General features: G+C 44.0%; 3 protein-coding genes across 3 annotated transcripts in view; all 3 read left to right on the top strand.

Moving 5' to 3' along the window:
• The window catches only part of LOC106814698 (zinc finger CCCH domain-containing protein 4-like), a gene marked incomplete at its 5' end in the record, with an annotated part of 23,590 nt that extends 21,169 nt beyond the window's left edge, over window positions 1-2,421 (top strand). Inside the window, 3 exon segments of the mRNA XM_014819045.1 lie at window positions 572-655; window positions 1,519-1,773; window positions 2,025-2,421. Coding sequence (XP_014674531.1) covers window positions 572-655; window positions 1,519-1,773; window positions 2,025-2,081 — 396 coding nt within the window.
• A 277-nt stretch (window positions 2,422-2,698) lies between these two features.
• LOC106814695 (active regulator of SIRT1-like) lies at window positions 2,699-7,558 on the top strand. Its single transcript, XM_014819040.1, has 4 exons — window positions 2,699-2,839; window positions 6,385-6,534; window positions 6,841-6,941; window positions 7,237-7,558. Exons 1-4 carry the CDS (start codon window positions 2,779-2,781, stop codon window positions 7,366-7,368), a joined length of 444 nt encoding a protein of 147 aa, XP_014674526.1. The 5' UTR covers window positions 2,699-2,778; the 3' UTR covers window positions 7,369-7,558.
• A 686-nt stretch (window positions 7,559-8,244) lies between these two features.
• On the top strand, window positions 8,245-16,340 carry LOC106814693 (triokinase/FMN cyclase-like). Its single transcript, XM_014819039.1, has 11 exons — window positions 8,245-8,582; window positions 11,962-12,069; window positions 12,764-12,945; window positions 13,164-13,242; window positions 13,625-13,714; window positions 13,928-13,962; window positions 14,242-14,326; window positions 14,755-14,844; window positions 15,444-15,560; window positions 15,714-15,851; window positions 16,147-16,340. The coding sequence occupies exons 1-11, from the start codon at window positions 8,375-8,377 to the stop codon at window positions 16,323-16,325; spliced, it is 1,311 nt and encodes a 436-aa protein (XP_014674525.1). The 5' UTR covers window positions 8,245-8,374; the 3' UTR covers window positions 16,326-16,340.
• Window positions 16,341-16,731: the final 391 nt, after the last annotated feature.

Below are 16,731 nucleotides of genomic sequence, written 5' to 3'. Positions count from 1 at the left end.
TGCGAGCATCCCTACGGAAGGCGGACCCTACAAGCGTGACCCGATGTTGTGGCCTTAGTCCGCACGACCTGTGCACTGTGCATCACGAGTAAAAACATCGACCTGTTCACGTAAAAACAGCCGCCCCGCCAATATGCCGATCGACAACTCAGCTACTGTCGCTACGACTGACTATGCGACACCACCCACAACATTCTTTTTTTCATGTCGCGTCCCCGATCGCCAAACATCTTTACATGTGTCGTAAGCCTTGTCGACCACTCGAAATACATTTTCGGCATGTTGCAAGATTGGCCCACACAAATTTTTAATGGGTCTACCACGACAAATTTCGTACGAATCCGCTTGTGACCCGGGCTTAGTTTTGCCAACCTAACTACCGGACTCCCTCTTTTTGAAGGCAGGGAGTCTTGACTCCCTTGTTCAAAAGTTAATTTCTAACCCTGTAACATCTGCTGTTTTGTGCAGTGCCACTTTCGGTTTTAGCATCGTTAAATCGCACATCGCTGGACAAATCTGTCTACTTGCATCAGTAGATGGCGTCAATATTATGGGAAGCATGCTGTTACAGGGAGGTGATCGACAGGAGAGACAGGAGAGGGACACTTACTCAGGGCGTAAGGCAGACAAACAGTACAGACAAGACAAAAAAGTAGTAAGTGTATTATAGTTAGTTCTCTAGCTCACTCTCTCTCTCTCTCTCTCTCTCTCTTCTCTTCTCTCTCTCTCTTCTCTCTCTCCTCTCTCTCTTCTCTCTCTCTTCTCTCTCTTCTCTCTCTCTCTCTCTTTCCCTCTCTCTCTCTCTCTCTCTCTCTCTCTCTCTCTCTCTCTCTCTCTCTCTCTCTCTCTCTCTCTCTCTCTCTCTCTCTCTCTCCCTCTCATCATGCTCCCCATCTCTCTCTAGCTACTCATTGTCACACTCTCTACAAGCTTCAGAAATAAATAGTGTATTTATATAGTATAGTATATATAGTATATATATATATTTATGTGTCAGTGTGCAGCCGCAGCCATGGCGGCACCCGTGCATGTCACTGGAACCCTCTAGATCACTTCACTGACATCCTCGCTCGGCCCACTGCACTGCACCGTGTGATCCCACACTCTATCCCCATCTCATCGTCGGGATTCCCAGTCGCTCGCACCCGCGCGTCCCATCTCACGCATCCGCTGGGCCAGAATAAAAATATTGTTTGTTTGCCCTCACCCGACCGACCTGCCAAAAAGGGGCCGACTCAAAATTTGTTTATAGATCTTTTTTCTTTCTTTTTTTAAACAAATTGTATCACTCTACATTATATAAATCTGTAGGCAATACGTTATATGTACCAAGCAAAACAAACATTCAACATAAAAGGTATCTCCACACAAGCACACCCGAGCATGTAGACACCATGCTGAATTTGTAAAAAGACCCCCGCCCTCAAAAAAAAAGCCCACCTACCTACCCAAACTTTTCAGTCTGGGTCGGGTGGGGGCAAACAAAGATTTTTTTCAATTGTGGCCCTATCTCGTTAGGTCGAAGAGGAGCTGGCGCCGAGGGAGACGGGGGGTCACGCCGCGAGGCAGGAGAAGAGGCTGCTACGGCAGGCGTCCAACCTCGCTCGGCAGCAGAGCCCCGACACCGCCGACAGCGTCATCATGGGAGACGACGCTATCGGGCGGAGGCTGGCGGCGGAGAAGGCGCGCAACGACGCGCGCAGGCAGGTGCGCAGCAACCGCGCTTCCGAGAAGCTGCACTCGCACCAGGAGAAGGAGCGAGAGAAGATGCAGGTGGGTTTCCTGCCGGCGAGTCGGCTGGGGCGTGTCACACGACGTCGCGCTGCCGTCGGCGTCGACGCGATGTTTTTTGAGAGAAAATGTTTTTATGGTTGTCGTCGTTGTCGTCATCTTTTTAGAATGTTTTGTTAAAAAAAAATTGTTTAGAAAAATGCTTGTTTAAAAAAAAAGCGTTTAAAAAATGTTTGTTTTTTAAGTTCGTTAAAAAAGTTTGTTTTTTAAATGTGTTGAATCTCTCTGTTAAGGCACTGTTGGAGATGGCTCGGGCCAGCAAGAGCCAGGATGCCCTCTGGAAGACATAGCATCGTGTTTTGACGGTGTGTCATCTGCCTACCGTGCTGTGTAGACAGCTTCACTCCATCCACTATGTGGCATGCAGGTTTACCTGCCCACCGTGGCGACACAAGCAGGTTCACCCCATCCGCCATGTTGTGACAGGTCGATGGATCTCACCTGCCACGATTTAAATTGAAAGCAGGATCTGCACGCCAAGTACAGACTCTACGTTGATGCGAACTGCTATATGCCTGTGGCAGTATATAAATGTAAATCAGTGACCAGTTACCAGCAGCGAGGAAGCATTAATAAACATTTCATGTAGAATATACGTAGTATTTGTTAATAAAATGCAATTACAATCAAGCAAACATCTTTTATCTTCTCTAGGACTCATGACTGAGCTACTGAATATAATGTGTTTGTGTGTGTGTGGGTGTGTGTGTGCGTGCGTGCGTGCGTGCGTGCGTGCGTGTGTGTGCGCACGTGTGTGTGTGTGTGTGTGTGCGTGCGTGCGTGTGTGTGTGCGTGCGTGCGTGTGAAGAGAGGGGTTATCCATTGTTGCTTTTATTCCTATCTTTATTTAAAAAAAATAAAAAGTAAAAAACAAATGTACTTATCTATAGTTGACGAGAGATGGCGCTGCGGTAAGAAAATCAAAGGAATGAGGAATCCTGTAGAGAATATCATACGTGCAACGTTGAGCGCAACCTAAATTCAGTCATGTCGTCGTCGTTAATACGAAAAGGGTTAGAGTTATTTAAAGACGACCTTCAACTCAGTGGTAGGCATTGCACACCTAACGCACGCAACTAGACATAATCAGAGTCATAGTCGTGGCTACTGAGGCTCATACTCATAGTCATGGGGTCTATGTCCTTTTGCCTTAGGTTACAGCCCCGGAACGTACCCTGGGTACTATCTCAGTATCTGATATGGTTAGGGCATAGATTAGGGTTAGGGAGTAGGCGTAGGCGACTCCCTAGACTCGTTAGTGGAGTAGGCGAGGTACGGTCCGGCATATTTAGATAGTACCAGGTACCGTACGTTCGGGTATAGCCGGACCGTACCCTGGGTACGTCTGGTGTCGCGCGAATATCTGACGAGTGCGACAATTATCCTGAGATTAGCCCCGCCCCGCCCTGACCCGACATGACAGCTCGACTGCTGTTTACGATATAGCCGATTTGTGCACTACATACCAAGGTTCTGTACAGCTGTAGCGAAGGAGCAAGTGTTAGGAGGGGAGGGTGAGGGAGGAGGAAGTTTAGAGAGTTACTACGTAGGGGAATAAGGGAGAAGCTACGGTGAAGAATGAAGTGTAAAGAGGAGAAGCCCTGGCTGAAAAAGAAAGGAGGGAGAAGCTGGTGGAAGAAGGAGGCAGAGGGTGAGAAGCTCGGTGTGAGATGGAGGGAGGGGTGGACAAGCCTAGTGGAGAAAGGAGGAGGAAGGGAGAAGGAGAAACATGATGGCAGAAGGAAGGAGGGGGAGAGGGAGAAGGCTGGTGGAGAGAGGAGGAGGGGGAGAATCCTGCATGGAGAAGGAGGAGAGAGAAGACTGGTGGAGAAGTAGGCAGGAAGGGAGAAGGGCGAGAAGCTGCGTGGAGAAGGAGGGAGGAAGGGAGAAGGAGAAGCTTGGATGGTAGAAGAAGAGGGGTGAGTAAGCGGAGAAGCTGCGTGGAGAAGGAGGAGGGGAGAATGGTGGAGAAGAAGAGGGCTGAGAAGGAGAAGCTGGTGGGAAGCGAGCGAGGGGGGAAGCTGTGTGGAGAAGGAGGAGGGGAAGAAAGCGAGTGGAGAAGGAGGGAGGGAGAAGCTGAGTGGGAGGAGGAGCGAAAGGCCGAGGAAAGGGAGATGGCTTGTGTGGAGAAGGAGGAGGGGAGAGGAGGAGGGTAGAGAAGGTGGTATTCTCCCCTCTTCACCAGCTTCTCCCCTCCTCTTTCACCATCAGCTTCTCCCCTCCTCGTTCCTCCACCAGCTTCTCCCCCTTCCTTCCTTTTCCACCAGCTTCTCCCTCCTCCTTGTCTCACCAGTATTCTCCCCCTCCTCACATTCTCCACCAGCTTCCTCCCCCCCTCCTTTCTCCTCCTCCACGCTTCTTAACCCACTCTCCTTCTCCACCAGCCTTCTCCCCTCATGCTTCTCTACTCAGGCTTATCCCTTTCATCCCTCCTCCTCCTCCACCAGTTTCTCCCTTCTTCCCCTCTCTCCTCCATACCAGCTTCTCCCTTCCCCCTCCTCCTCCGTCCACCAAGCTTCTCCTTGCCCCCTCCCTCCTCTCCATTCTCCCCCTCCTCCTCTTCCATTCACCAGCTTCTCCCTTTCTCCCTTCTCCTTCTCCACAGCTTCTCCCTCTCCTCCTTCTCCACCAGCTTCTCCCCTCTCGCTTCTCCACACCTTCTCCCTTCTCCCTTTCCTCATTCTCCACCAGCTTCTCCCCTCCTCCTTCCACCAGCTTCCCTAACTCCCCTTCACCTTCTCCTCCCCCTCCACCAGGCTTCCCCTTCTCCTCCTCCTCCTTCTCCACCAGCTTCTCCCCTTCCTCCTTCATCACACCAGCTTCTCCCCTCCTACTTCCTCACACCAGCTTCTCCCTTCTCCCCCTCCTTACCTTCATCTACCAGCTTCTCCTTCTTCTTCTCCACCACGCTTCTCCCCTTCCTCCTCCTTCACCAGCTTTCCCCTCCCCTTCTCTACCAGCTTCTCCTTTCTTCCCCCTCCTTTTTTTCCTGCTCACCAGTTTCCCTTTCTCCCCTCCTCCTCCTCCACCGCTTCTCCCTCCTCCTCCTCCACCAAGCTTCTCCTCTCCTCCCTTGTCACCCTTCTCCCTCCTTTCTCCACGCTCTCCCCTCCTCCTTCTCCACCAGCTTCTCCCCCTCCTCCTCCTCCTCCTCCACCAGCTTCTCCCTTCTCCCCCTCCTCCTCCTCCACCAGCTGGTGTCTTAGCTGAAGTGGAAATTGCCATATTTGAGCATATATGCGAAGTGCGCATGCGCATACGCATCCTATATCCTATATCATAGCCTGGGGGCGGGGCTATCTCAGATATTTCGCAAGTCAGAAATTTCGCGCTACACCGGCAGTACCCTGGGGGACATAGACCCTCTCAGCGCTACTGAGTACTGTCACATGTTGTGCACTAGCACAGGCTCTTGGAACGTCTCAATAAAAAAAGTTAAATAAACACGAATTGTATTTACTACCAAAGTCTTAATGTTTCTCTACTCTATTTTGCCTGTAATCACCTGTAAATGCCGGTCAAATGGTCATCTGCAACACACAAGTACACCGCACGCTAGCTGCTGCACACTGACACATAAATATATAAAAATATATTTATGTGTCAGTGTGCAGCAGCTAGCGTGCGGAGGCCAGCGTGTGACAGTGTGTTGCAGATGAGCATTTGGACGGCATTTACAGGAAATTGTCGGCAATAATTATAATAGGTGAAAGAGAGTAGAGAAACATTAAGACTTTGGTAGCAAATAGATTTCGTATTTTTTTAGCATTATATTTTATTGAAACGCTCCAAGTGCCTGTGGGTACTAGTTAGTACTAGTAAAACTACTACTACACAAGAGAGAGCAAGATGGCTTAGGGTTACTCTTATGTTGGGTCCATTTTTGTATCTACCCCAACCCTAACTCTACCAGTACCAGTGACAATGAGTGTAGCCCCTTCGCTGCTGCTACATGACTGGACTGGGATTCTACCTGTAACGGGAGCGAAGGATCGCGAGCTACACTGTCACGGATAGAGCTACCAGTACCCCAACCCTAGCCCGACCAGGCTCTATGACTGTTTGTTTAACGTCGTAGGAGAGCCAGTTTTACCACATAGTTGGAAGCGAGAAGGTAACTTGGGGCTACCCCAATTCTAGCCTAACCATAAACCATGCAGGCTCTATGACTGTTTCACGTCAACGTGGCCACATAGCGCAAAGCAAGAAGTTGCTAATGTGCGTGGCTACTCTGACACACACTCGATCCTCTCCTAAAATTAAATAGGCAATACGTACAAGTTGCATAATGCGTAAACCAATAAATTGTGGCATAGAAATTTATATAATTTGACGATATTCTAGGATGATCCTCACAATTTTATTATACCTTGTCTTTAGTCTTGCCACATCTGCAGAAAATGGGTGTAGGTAGAATGTGAAAATAGCATAGTTTATAAGGCAGGTTGTGTGCGCAATGTAACACACTACCAATATTTCACAAATATATTTTAATTCAATCAAAATCAAGTTGACAAAGTGAAAAAAATGACAGTGAATGAAGTTGTAGATTCTCTGGAAACATTTGACTCAGAGAGACTGGTCTTTTTTCAGATTCAAAGCCGAACAAGCAGAAAAGCAGACCATTAAGTAAAGAACAGATTCTGGGCACCTGTAAACAGGGACAGAAGAACAAGCTGAAGCGAATGAAACGGAAGCAGATGCAAGCAGCTGCAAACAATAAAGTTATCAAATCTGCATTTGGTAATAAATACATTATTACCAGCTATATAATTGCATGTGTTTGTGCGTGACTGTGTATGTGCGTGTGCAATAAAAATTTACCCAGGTAACAAAGGGTATGTACATAATGAAGTATATATGTTAAATGCATAATTAGGATTTAATACCACTAGATGGCAGCAATGCATTTTTCAAACTCGATTCGAGCAAGGTCATTTGTCTGCCGTCTCCGATAATTCCTATTTCACTTTGTTTTCCAATCTGAAGGTTCTTATTTTCTAATTATTAATATTTACAATTTTTTATAATTTACCTGTAACTTTTCAGAGGAGCATAAGAAGAGGGCACTTCCTGATTACACAAAAGATAACCTCTATTTCATCAAAATGTTAGAACAAAACAAAATCAAGTCATCAAAGGTTGATAAGGTATGTTCTTGTCTTAGTTTTAATGTTTAGTAGAATTTTACTAGCTTCTCACCAGAATAATGATAAAAATTATTCATAACTTTCAAATATTATTGTGTTTAAAATGGTTTATAACATCATTGGCTCATGCCAAGAGACCATGAGCACACAGTCACGCAATTGTTTTCTTTAATAATATTCATAATCAAAACTTTACGATTTACAGTCATTAGTATGCCTATGATCGTGGAGAAAAGGGATAATGTTTTAAGAGACACTGCATGCTTTATGCTTTTTTCGTTCACAATTGTTTCAGATATTGGAGCAACATTCTCGGAAACAGATCAGGGACACTGAAGGTCAAACAAGTGCAGAAACGAAACCCGAGAGCACCGTGTTTGATGAGAGTGACTTCAGCAAGTTCGAGAAAGAATTTAATTTCACCTAAATTATTGTGTTTACCTTGCGCCATGTAGCTTGTAAATATTTATTATTATGTCTATAGTTGACATTAATCTGGTTGCATTTTTTAGATATTCAATTGTGTGTAATATGATTTTTATCAGAAATTATTCTTTTCGTATGATACTGTATTGTGTATCAAAAATAAAGGAATAATTATTGGTTATAGGAAAGAAGTGAGTTCTTTGTAAACGGTTGGACTTCATCTTTTAAAGAGAATTTCTGAAAACTGTTTCTTTTGTTTGCTTCACAAAAATGCTTTAAAAATTCACAAATTCTCAGTAACACCACCAGTTATGTAGGCCTAACTAATGAAACTCGATTGAAATATATGTGTTTAATAGCAATACCTATAACTCTGGAGTAATTGCTTGCTAGGGAAATTAGAAAAAAAGATTGGGGGAATTGAGAGTATACTCTGAAGGAAGAAAAATCTTCCATCTACGTTTTCCACTTCCAATTCATTTTTAACCATCTTCTCACCCCCTCTGTCCTTTCTTCATTTCACTCCTTTAACCTCTTTATCTTCCCCTTCCCGTCTACCTTCTCTACCAAACACACATACTTATCCGTCATCCACCTGCTCCTCTCTCCCCTTACTTTCTATTTTGCCACCATAGTCTCCCTTCTATGCAATCTTGATCTTTTTTCCAGTCTCTTCTCCACCTCATTCACACGCCCCCTCCGTCTTTGTCTTATCTTACATTCCTCTACACCGTTTACTATTTCGCTGCCCAGATTTTTCAATCCAGAGGTTATTTGACGTTATTTCGCCTGACGTTATTTCGCCCAGACGTTATTTTAATAATATCTTGCGTTTTTCACTATAGACGCCGTTGGGTGGCGCGCATGTCAACAGCAACAACCTCGTTGCTTCGTGTGAAAAACCTGCTCCTACTCTATCTTGTAAACCAGTCCTCGGTCGTAAATAAGTCCAGGTTAACCCTTTAGTCTTTACCTCGGTCACCCTACGCGGTGTCTTCGGAAGCACCATGACGTCCAATTCTACGAAAAAGTTTATAAATTTACCAGAAAAGTGTGTCGATGATGCGTTAGAAGGGTTTGTGCAGTCGCATAATAATGTTATGCTCGTGGAAAACCACCGGGTTGTCGTGAGACAAGACGTTGCCAACTTGAGTAAGGCTGGGAAAGTAACGTTACTCGGAGGAGGTGGTGCAGGCCATGAACCAGCGTTTGCAGGTCATTATCCATTAGACAACATTTTTTATATAAAGGTGTTGGTTGTTGTAGACTAAGCGTACTACTACTAGTAGTAGTACTACTTACTCAAAGTAGTAACGCTCATTCCCTTGAACCACTGACTACCTCTATCCATAGATGACAAACAACCAATTCTCTTCAATAAATGTCATTTATTGTTATTTGTTGTAGCACTGGGGTATACCGCTGAATAACTCCGATTGCCTGCTCTGCTTCGTCATAGTGTAACAAACTAAACGGAGCAAAAATACGTCCTCTCAGCCGTGGTACCCCAAGCTGAATGAAAGTAGTAACGCTCATACTCATACTCATACTCATAGGCCGGGTGAGACTACGGGTCTATGTCCCCCAGGGTACTGCCGGAACGTACCCTGGGTACGGTCCAGTATACCGGAAGGCTGTTGCTCCTGCGACGGTACCGTCGCCGAATTTTTTTCTCTTCAACTCACGGTAGTGATGCCAGCGCCATCTATCGGCGAATAATAACTACCGTTGCTTTTGGTACGATATTATATATACGATTTTATACGATATATACGATAACCCTAACCCTAACCCTAACCCTAACCCTAACCCTAACCCTAACCCTAACCCTAACCTAACCCTAACCCTAACTCTATTAAATTAATAAAATTTAATTTTTAATTGTTGTAAAAATTAATTGTTGTTATTAAAATGTTGTAAATAAATAATGTTAATATTTGCGTTAATTGGAAAAAAAATGTTAAACAGATAAAGATAGAAAAATACAGAAAACAGGAAAATAATTAGAAAACGGATGGGATTCGATCCCGCGACCATTCATACTTGGGGCAAGCGCTCTACCCGTTGCGCTGCTGCCACATATTGAAATTAAAATTTTGGATGTGCTATGTATATCGCAAGAAAACAAGCTCAACCAATCAGGCGTCAGTACCGTCAGTACCGTGAGTTGAAGAGAAAAATAATCGGCGACGGTACCGTCGCAGGAGCAACAGCCATACCGGAACGTAACCTGGTAACTATTTGATATGGTTAGGGTTAGGGAGTATAGGCGTATAGGCAACTCCCTAGACTCGTTAGTGGAGTAGGCGAGGTACGGTCCGGCATATTAGATAGTACCAGGGTACGATCCGGCAGTACCCTGGGGGACATAGACCTTCTCAGCCATAGTAACGTTCACACAAGGTAACTAATAGTAATATGACACCCTTGTTTAACTTGTTCCAAGGGCAGATGAAGGATAGTTTGGGACCTCTGCAATATGTTTTCGTATGTAGTATTTAGCTTTCTGCCCCAGTAATCATTCACTTATTGTATCCCCCGAACGAGTTCGGGGGGATACTATGGATTTGGCCTCGTAGCGCCGCCGCCGCAGAGATTTCCTTGTGAGCGCTCTACCGGCTGCAGTTCTTCTCGGATCATCTTCAAATTTCGCATGAAGGTGCGTTATTGTGAAGCGGAGCCACACAGGACCAATATATACATATATATATATAGGACATGTTATATCGGCCCTGTGTACCAAATTCCATGACAATCGGGTAAAAACAGCACAAGTTACAGGTTCTACAATATTTCCACAAAAATGTTGTTACCATGGCAACGATGACTCCGCCCACACCAAAAACGATTGGCGTCTTCGCTTTACCATAAAGCACCTTCATGCCAAATTTGAAGATGATCCGAGATCGGGTAAAAACTGCAAAAGCTAAAGGAAAATGAAATTATTAAAGGAAATTATGGCACCTTTCATGCAAATGCATATTTAGATGCAAAAGCATTGCAATATGGATAAGTAGTTCCAACAATATTTCCTGCTTGTCAGTGTAATGGATGCATATATTTGTATATATATATATACCATATTACCCATCGGCCAGATGGGTTTGACATGCACCGCCCCCCCCATCCACCCACGCACACACATAAAGGCACACACATACACACACACAAACACACACACAAACACACGCACACACACACACATACATACTGACTGAGGGATGACATTTCCCCGCGCATGCGCGGAAGGTGTGCACAGTACCAAAACCAGGTCACTGCAACCTTCATTTCACCTTTACCTTGACCTTGATCATATTTCCCTTCCGCTCTGTAACTCGGCCCCTAATTCACCTAGCGCTACCAAACTTGGTATACTTACACATCTTGGGGAGAAGGTGTGCAGAGTACCAATACCAGGTCACTGCAACCTTTATTTCACCTTTACCTTGACCTTGATCATATTTCCCTTCCGCTCTCTAACTCGGCCCCTAATTGACCTAGCGCGACCAAACTTGGTATGCTTACACATCTTGGGGAGAAGGTCTGTCGCATACCAAAACCACCACTGCCCTTGACCTTAGTTTGATCTTGACCGTCGACTTACATTCCTATTCGGCCTCCTAGGGTAACCAGATTCCATATACTTGCACATCTGAGGCAGACCAGTTGTCTAACAAACCTTTGTCTTTGTGACTTATTTAACTTTACCTGCCTTCTACGTCCTTACAGAGATATTCCATTCATACTAGATCACGGGGGATACATGTAGTTGGCGACAACTGCTCATTTCTAGTTTATTTATTTATTTATTTATATACTTATTTGGTACCCTACGGTATAACTGGGAACACCCACTGACCCAGCAGCAGCACTAGCAGCAGCAGCAGCAGCAGCAGTTAGGTGATATGTATAGCCAATTATACACGGTAGCCGTTTATTAATTTATTTATTTATTCATACACTCATCCTACATAAATAACATACATTTATAATTGATAATGGTAGTCGGTCATTGTCATGGACATTGATTGGTATGTTGATGAAGCTGAGAAACTGAGCTTGCAATCCACTCACTGTCAATGCACTGTACAATAAAACAAAGGTGCTAAAGTGAAAACACCATCCTTCACTAACTACACTATGCCTGACCCTAGTAAATAGACTGATGATCACCCTGCCTACGCTGACATAGTCTACTAATGGTAAAGCAGCACTTGGACAGAGGGGAAGCAGGGTAAAGGACGTCGGTGCCAATCCATCCCACTTTGTACATTGTACCCCATTGTATTTATACATTGTATTGTATTGTAGTGTATTGTATTGTATTGTATTGTAGTTATACATTGTAGTACTATATGCTGTATGGATTAGTTATGACTTCACATGTCAGAGTATGATAAACTTCTGTCCCATTAAAGTGCCTGTGTCATCTTCCCCATACATTCTGTATCGCTAATTTCTATGGCTGTTACAGTATATAACAAACTGCATTAGTCATAATCTCATCTACTCGAGCCAGTTAATATTGTCCGTTCAGGAAAGGTCGTCCATTTGCTGAAGTTCTCTAAATTAACCATTGGGGTTAATTTTGCAGGTTTCGTTGGCGTTGGTATGTTGACGGCTGCCATCTCTGGGGCTGTATTTGCATCACCTCCACCTAGTAGCATTCTAGCAGCCTTGCGGGCAATTTCTTCACCTGCCGGTGAGTATTTAACATCGTGTCATAAGACATATCTGCTGATGTGTGTGTCATCTGGTCTGTGTCATCATACTGTCATCAAGTCTGTGTCATCATATTCAGGTAGTTAATGCCTCATTTAATGTTGCTATGTTTTTTACTGCTCGTTTGTATGATTAGCACTTAACCGATCAATTAACCATAAGTCATCATTTGGTTGGTAATTGCTAGCACTCTCAGAATTCTGCTAAAGTAGAGACAAAAACTCAATATGCTAAAGTTCTGGGGCCCGTGGCCAAAACCAAAAGTAACCTGAACATTCGGCTTAACACAAACTTTTTTTCGTAGACCGGACCTCCATACACCACCTAAGAGAAACTCGTAACTCTAATTTAATTTAAATTTTACTTGAATTTTTTTACTTTAAACTTTTAAATTTAAATTACCGTATTTCTATCGATCAACGATCTACGAGAAAAACGTCAAAGTGACGACCAATGTTAAAACTAATTTCGTTTCTGACGACATGGTCCCCTGGAACCACGATCTTCCGGCACGAACAAACGCCGCCCACCGCACGACTTCCATCCTGTTTCCCGTTACGAAAATTACAAATCGTAAAAATTAAGATTCATTTCAAGATTTCAAGATTTTTGCAAGAAAATTGATAATAAATATATAAACGATAATGTTAAAAACTTCCCGAAATCCTTCGCAGGAATGCTGATGATCGTGTTGAACTACACCGGCGATCGCCTGAACTTCGGCATCGCGGCCGAGCGCGCCAAGGCGGAGGGCATGCGCGTTGACATGCTGTTCGTCGGGGACGACTGCGCGCTGACGAGCGGAGACAAGAGCGCGGGAAGACGGGGCCTGTGCGGCATGATCCTCGCTCAGAAGGTGACCCTCGGAAATTGCAGGAAAACCACTTAAAAGTTACGGTTGTGAACGTTTGCATAACACGTTATGAGGCTGTGTATTATGTGAACAACGATGGGCTGAAAGTTAAACGGTATTATGTAGCCGATGTTTTATTGGGTCAAAAAAAGATCCCCATGTTGTAGGCCTACTGCTGTGTGCTGTATGAGGATCTAGGTTGATTTCGAAATGCTTTGCAGATGGCAGGTGCTTTGGCGGAGATGGGCAAGTCATTAGAAGAGGTAAAGGCTACAGTGACAGCTGCAGTGAAGAACATGGGTATGTAGGGGGGCAGTTTGTGTAGAATTGTGCTTAGTAATATTGCAGTGTGCGATTATTTCGTGTTGAGAGGAAGTTCGTCTTAGTTCCTTCTCTCCTCGTGGAGAATAGGGCTGGAGGAGAGGAAGTTTTAGTGTCATTTTGTCACCTCTCAATACATATTGTTTTCTAGATAAAAAAAAAACAGTATTCTGATGTAACATGAAGATCACGTTAAACTTTATTGTAAAGTATATGATTACATTGTATATCGGAGATGCTTTCTTAGAAGCTGTTGGGAGATTTTTCAAATTTCCCATACCATGACTTTAGTCACTACAGGTGGCAGCACTGTCCAATACCTACAGATTTAATTTAGTTATAACAATATTTCTTTATTTAGGAACAATAGGGTTGAGCCTCTCGCCTTGCAGTGTTCCAGGACATGGACCAACATTTACCATAGGCGAAGATGAAATGGAATTGGGATTAGGTAATAATAAAAGTTGCTGATTGTATTTTATTGATTTTCAAAATATTACCGTACAACATTTGAAATTTTCCTTAGTTTCTTCTGTTTGTCCATCATGTAACCTAATAATCTTATAATAATAAAACGAATGGTGACCAATTTTGGTTTAATTCTACTATGGGATCCAGGTACGTGTTGCTACCTCTGATTGTAATTAGGAGGTTTGATTTGCAGGTATTCACGGTGAAGCAGGTGTTCGAAGGATGAAGGTATAACATCTAATTAAAAACTACTAACAAGAACATAATAGATACTTTTTAAAAGCTACTGACAAGAATAAAATAGAAAACAACTCAATAAGGAAATTCCAAATTCTGTTCTTATAAATATATTGCAGGAGTTGATTGGAATTAATGAACATGTGATCATGAATGTAGTAGAAATGCAGTCGCCCTTATTTAAATTGTAATGTTTTAAACTGATTAAACTTGTGTTATTCTATTTATGATCTATATGTGTATTTGCAAAGTATCTTTATTTTTAATTAGCTCTTGCCAGCAGCAGAGACTGTTTCAGTCATGTTGGACCATATGCTAGACCAGAAATCAGCCACTTGTTTTCCATTAAAATCAGGTAGGTTCACGCGCAGCTAAATATGTGGTGTCAGATTCAACACCATAAAATAGTGAACTCGTGTAATGCAATATACACTTTACTTCCGATTTAGCCAACACATTTCTGCTTACTTGTTGAAATTCTCATCACTTGCTATACTCTCATTTCATTGTTTCTGCATAATAGAATATACGAACTTTACGTAAGTTAGTAACAGACTATCACAAGGTATTGTGTGGTTAAACATGTGATAATCGTTTGTATCTTTAACATAAGTGTCTAACAACCCCAAAAAATAATGCTTTCTATTTTTGGATAAAAATATAATGGGCACTATACACCATTTTCAGATTTTTAAAGTCACTTGCATGTCGTGTTGTAGCGTTGCAACTGGAATCGCTAATTTCAATTTTAATTTGGTGAAATGACGATGTCTGGAATTGCAGGGGATGCTGTAGCGCTAGCAGTGAACAATCTTGGAGGAACGTCCGTGTTAGAGTTGAATATAGTCACCATGGAGGCCCTCAGATATCTCGGTAACATGACCTAACGTGTTTGTCTTAGCCGGCTAACCCTTGCTCCTCTCTTCGTTTGTAAGACAGAAAATCTTATTGAACTCATTGATTTTATTGATTTTATTGAAGCTTATTGATTTTGCTATAGGAAGCTTCTCCAGTCAGCCTTCTTGCTAGGTGGCTGGGAGAGGTTGCCTTATAGTAGTGCAGTACTGCATCATAGACGTACAGATCTGTTAACGAGAGTCGATCAGCATCAAGTTTTACTCTCCTAATATACCAATCTTGGTGCTAATATCAATACCAATATATATATATATATATATAATAATCTTGGTACCACATCGGCATATCCAATATTCGGAGTGTAGAGATAGAGAGTTAGATGGATTGTACTGTAAACTGTATTGAGTCCATCATATCAAGATGTTTCAGTTTTGACAAATTTCCCGCTTCAAAGACCCGTTTCGACGTCGGTCCATTACGTAACACCAGAGGTTAATAATGACAAATAATGTCATTATTAATCGCTGGTAACGTGCTGCAAATGGCGGCGAATGTGGCTGCGTTTCTGCGCGGGAAGTCTCATGACTGACGTGAGTGGTGTTGGTGCATTGCAGAGAAGAAGGGCGCGGCGGTGGAGCAGGTCTACGCCGGATCGCTGATCACCTCGCTCGAGATGGCCGGATTCTCGCTGACCCTGCTGCTGCTTGACGACGTCCGCAGATCCTGCCTGAGTAGGTGTCGCCTGTGTGTGTGTGTGTGTGTGTGTGTGTGTGTGCGTGTGTGTGTGTGTGTGCGCGTGTGTGTGCGTGAGCGTGCACGCTTCTGTTTGCACGTATGATCTCCAGGGTTGTTGGCGATTAACGATCTAAGCTGCTCATTTGCAGACCAGGTTACTGAAGCTCCGGCGTGGCCTCACGTATTCTGGAACGTTCCGCGCAACAATAATCTTCCCAAGCTGAGAGAGCCACAGAGCATCGCGGCTGCCCAAACAGCCGAGCAGTCTAACGCAAAGCTTACCCCTGGTGAGAACACTCGCACTCCTGACGTGGAACGTGGCAGAGAATAAACGAACAGCAAACGAATAGTTTCTTGGAGGAAGGGGCGAGGAACGGGGGAACATCGAAGCATGCGCGTGCGCTCGCGTCGTCACAATTTCGCAGAGAATAAACGAACAGCAAACGAATAGTTCCAAGGGGGTGGGGGGCGAGGAACGGGGGAACATCGAAGCATGCGCGTGCGCTCGCGTCGTGATTTTGCATCGAAACGTGTCCCGACGCCAGTTTTTTTAGTGCCGTTCTCGTGTTTTTTCGTGTGCAGATGGTCGGGATGCCCTGCAGAGGGCGGTGCGGAGCGCATGCGAGGCCCTCATTGCTCGTCATGACCATCTGAACGCGCTGGATGAGGGATGCGGCGACGGAGACTGCGGCAGCACCATAACCAGAGGAGCTAAAGGTGTGCGCTTGCTGGAGGGGGGTTCGAGCACGATGTCATTGTAGCTTCAGTACTGTCGTGTTTGTGTTCATGTTGCCAAGCCCATCCTATCCTCTTTTGTTCGTCACTCCTTGAATCCTTGAAATCTGTAATTGATGTAAATTTAATACTGTAATTGAGTAAAGTATTGCACGTGACACACACACGGGAGGGGTGAGCACGATGTCATCGTAGCTTCAGTACTGTCGTGTTCGTGTTCGTGTCGCCAAGCCCATATCATATCCTCTATTGTTTGTTACTCCACTGAATGTGGTTACCGAAATGTAATTGATTTTAAAATGTGTTAGTGTGTGACACAATGTGGCAATGGCGCAACATGGCTTTCTTAAAGTGCTTTAAGGCAACTAGCCTTTAATTACTATCTATTACTATTTAAATTTGATTTTTTAAATTATTTATTACTTATTAATT

This window comes from Priapulus caudatus, unplaced genomic scaffold (assembly GCF_000485595.1).
Source record: "Priapulus caudatus unplaced genomic scaffold, Priapulus_caudatus-5.0.1 Scaffold964, whole genome shotgun sequence".
In the NCBI taxonomy this organism is placed as follows: Eukaryota; Metazoa; Priapulida; class Priapulimorpha; order Priapulimorphida; family Priapulidae; genus Priapulus; species Priapulus caudatus.
Note: the sequence above shows the minus strand (reverse complement) of the source record. Positions and strands in the feature narration are given on the sequence as shown.

Bases quoted from the DNA above. Each gene is read 5' to 3' on its own strand.
- LOC106814695 (XM_014819040.1), top strand. From the start codon at position 2,779: ATGTCGTCGTCGTTAATACGAAAAGGGTTAGAGTTATTTAAAGACGAC. The intron at 2,840-6,384 runs GTAGGCATTGCA...GTCTTTTTTCAG, and splicing joins AGACGACCTTCAACTCAGTG to ATTCAAAGCCGAACAAGCAG. The intron at 6,535-6,840 runs GTAATAAATACA...GTAACTTTTCAG, and splicing joins AGTTATCAAATCTGCATTTG to AGGAGCATAAGAAGAGGGCA.
- LOC106814693 (XM_014819039.1), top strand. From the start codon at position 8,375: ATGACGTCCAATTCTACGAAAAAGTTTATAAATTTACCAGAAAAGTGT. The intron at 13,243-13,624 runs GTATGTAGGGGG...TTCTTTATTTAG, and splicing joins AGCTGCAGTGAAGAACATGG to GAACAATAGGGTTGAGCCTC. The intron at 14,845-15,443 runs GTAACATGACCT...GGTGCATTGCAG, and splicing joins GGAGGCCCTCAGATATCTCG to AGAAGAAGGGCGCGGCGGTG.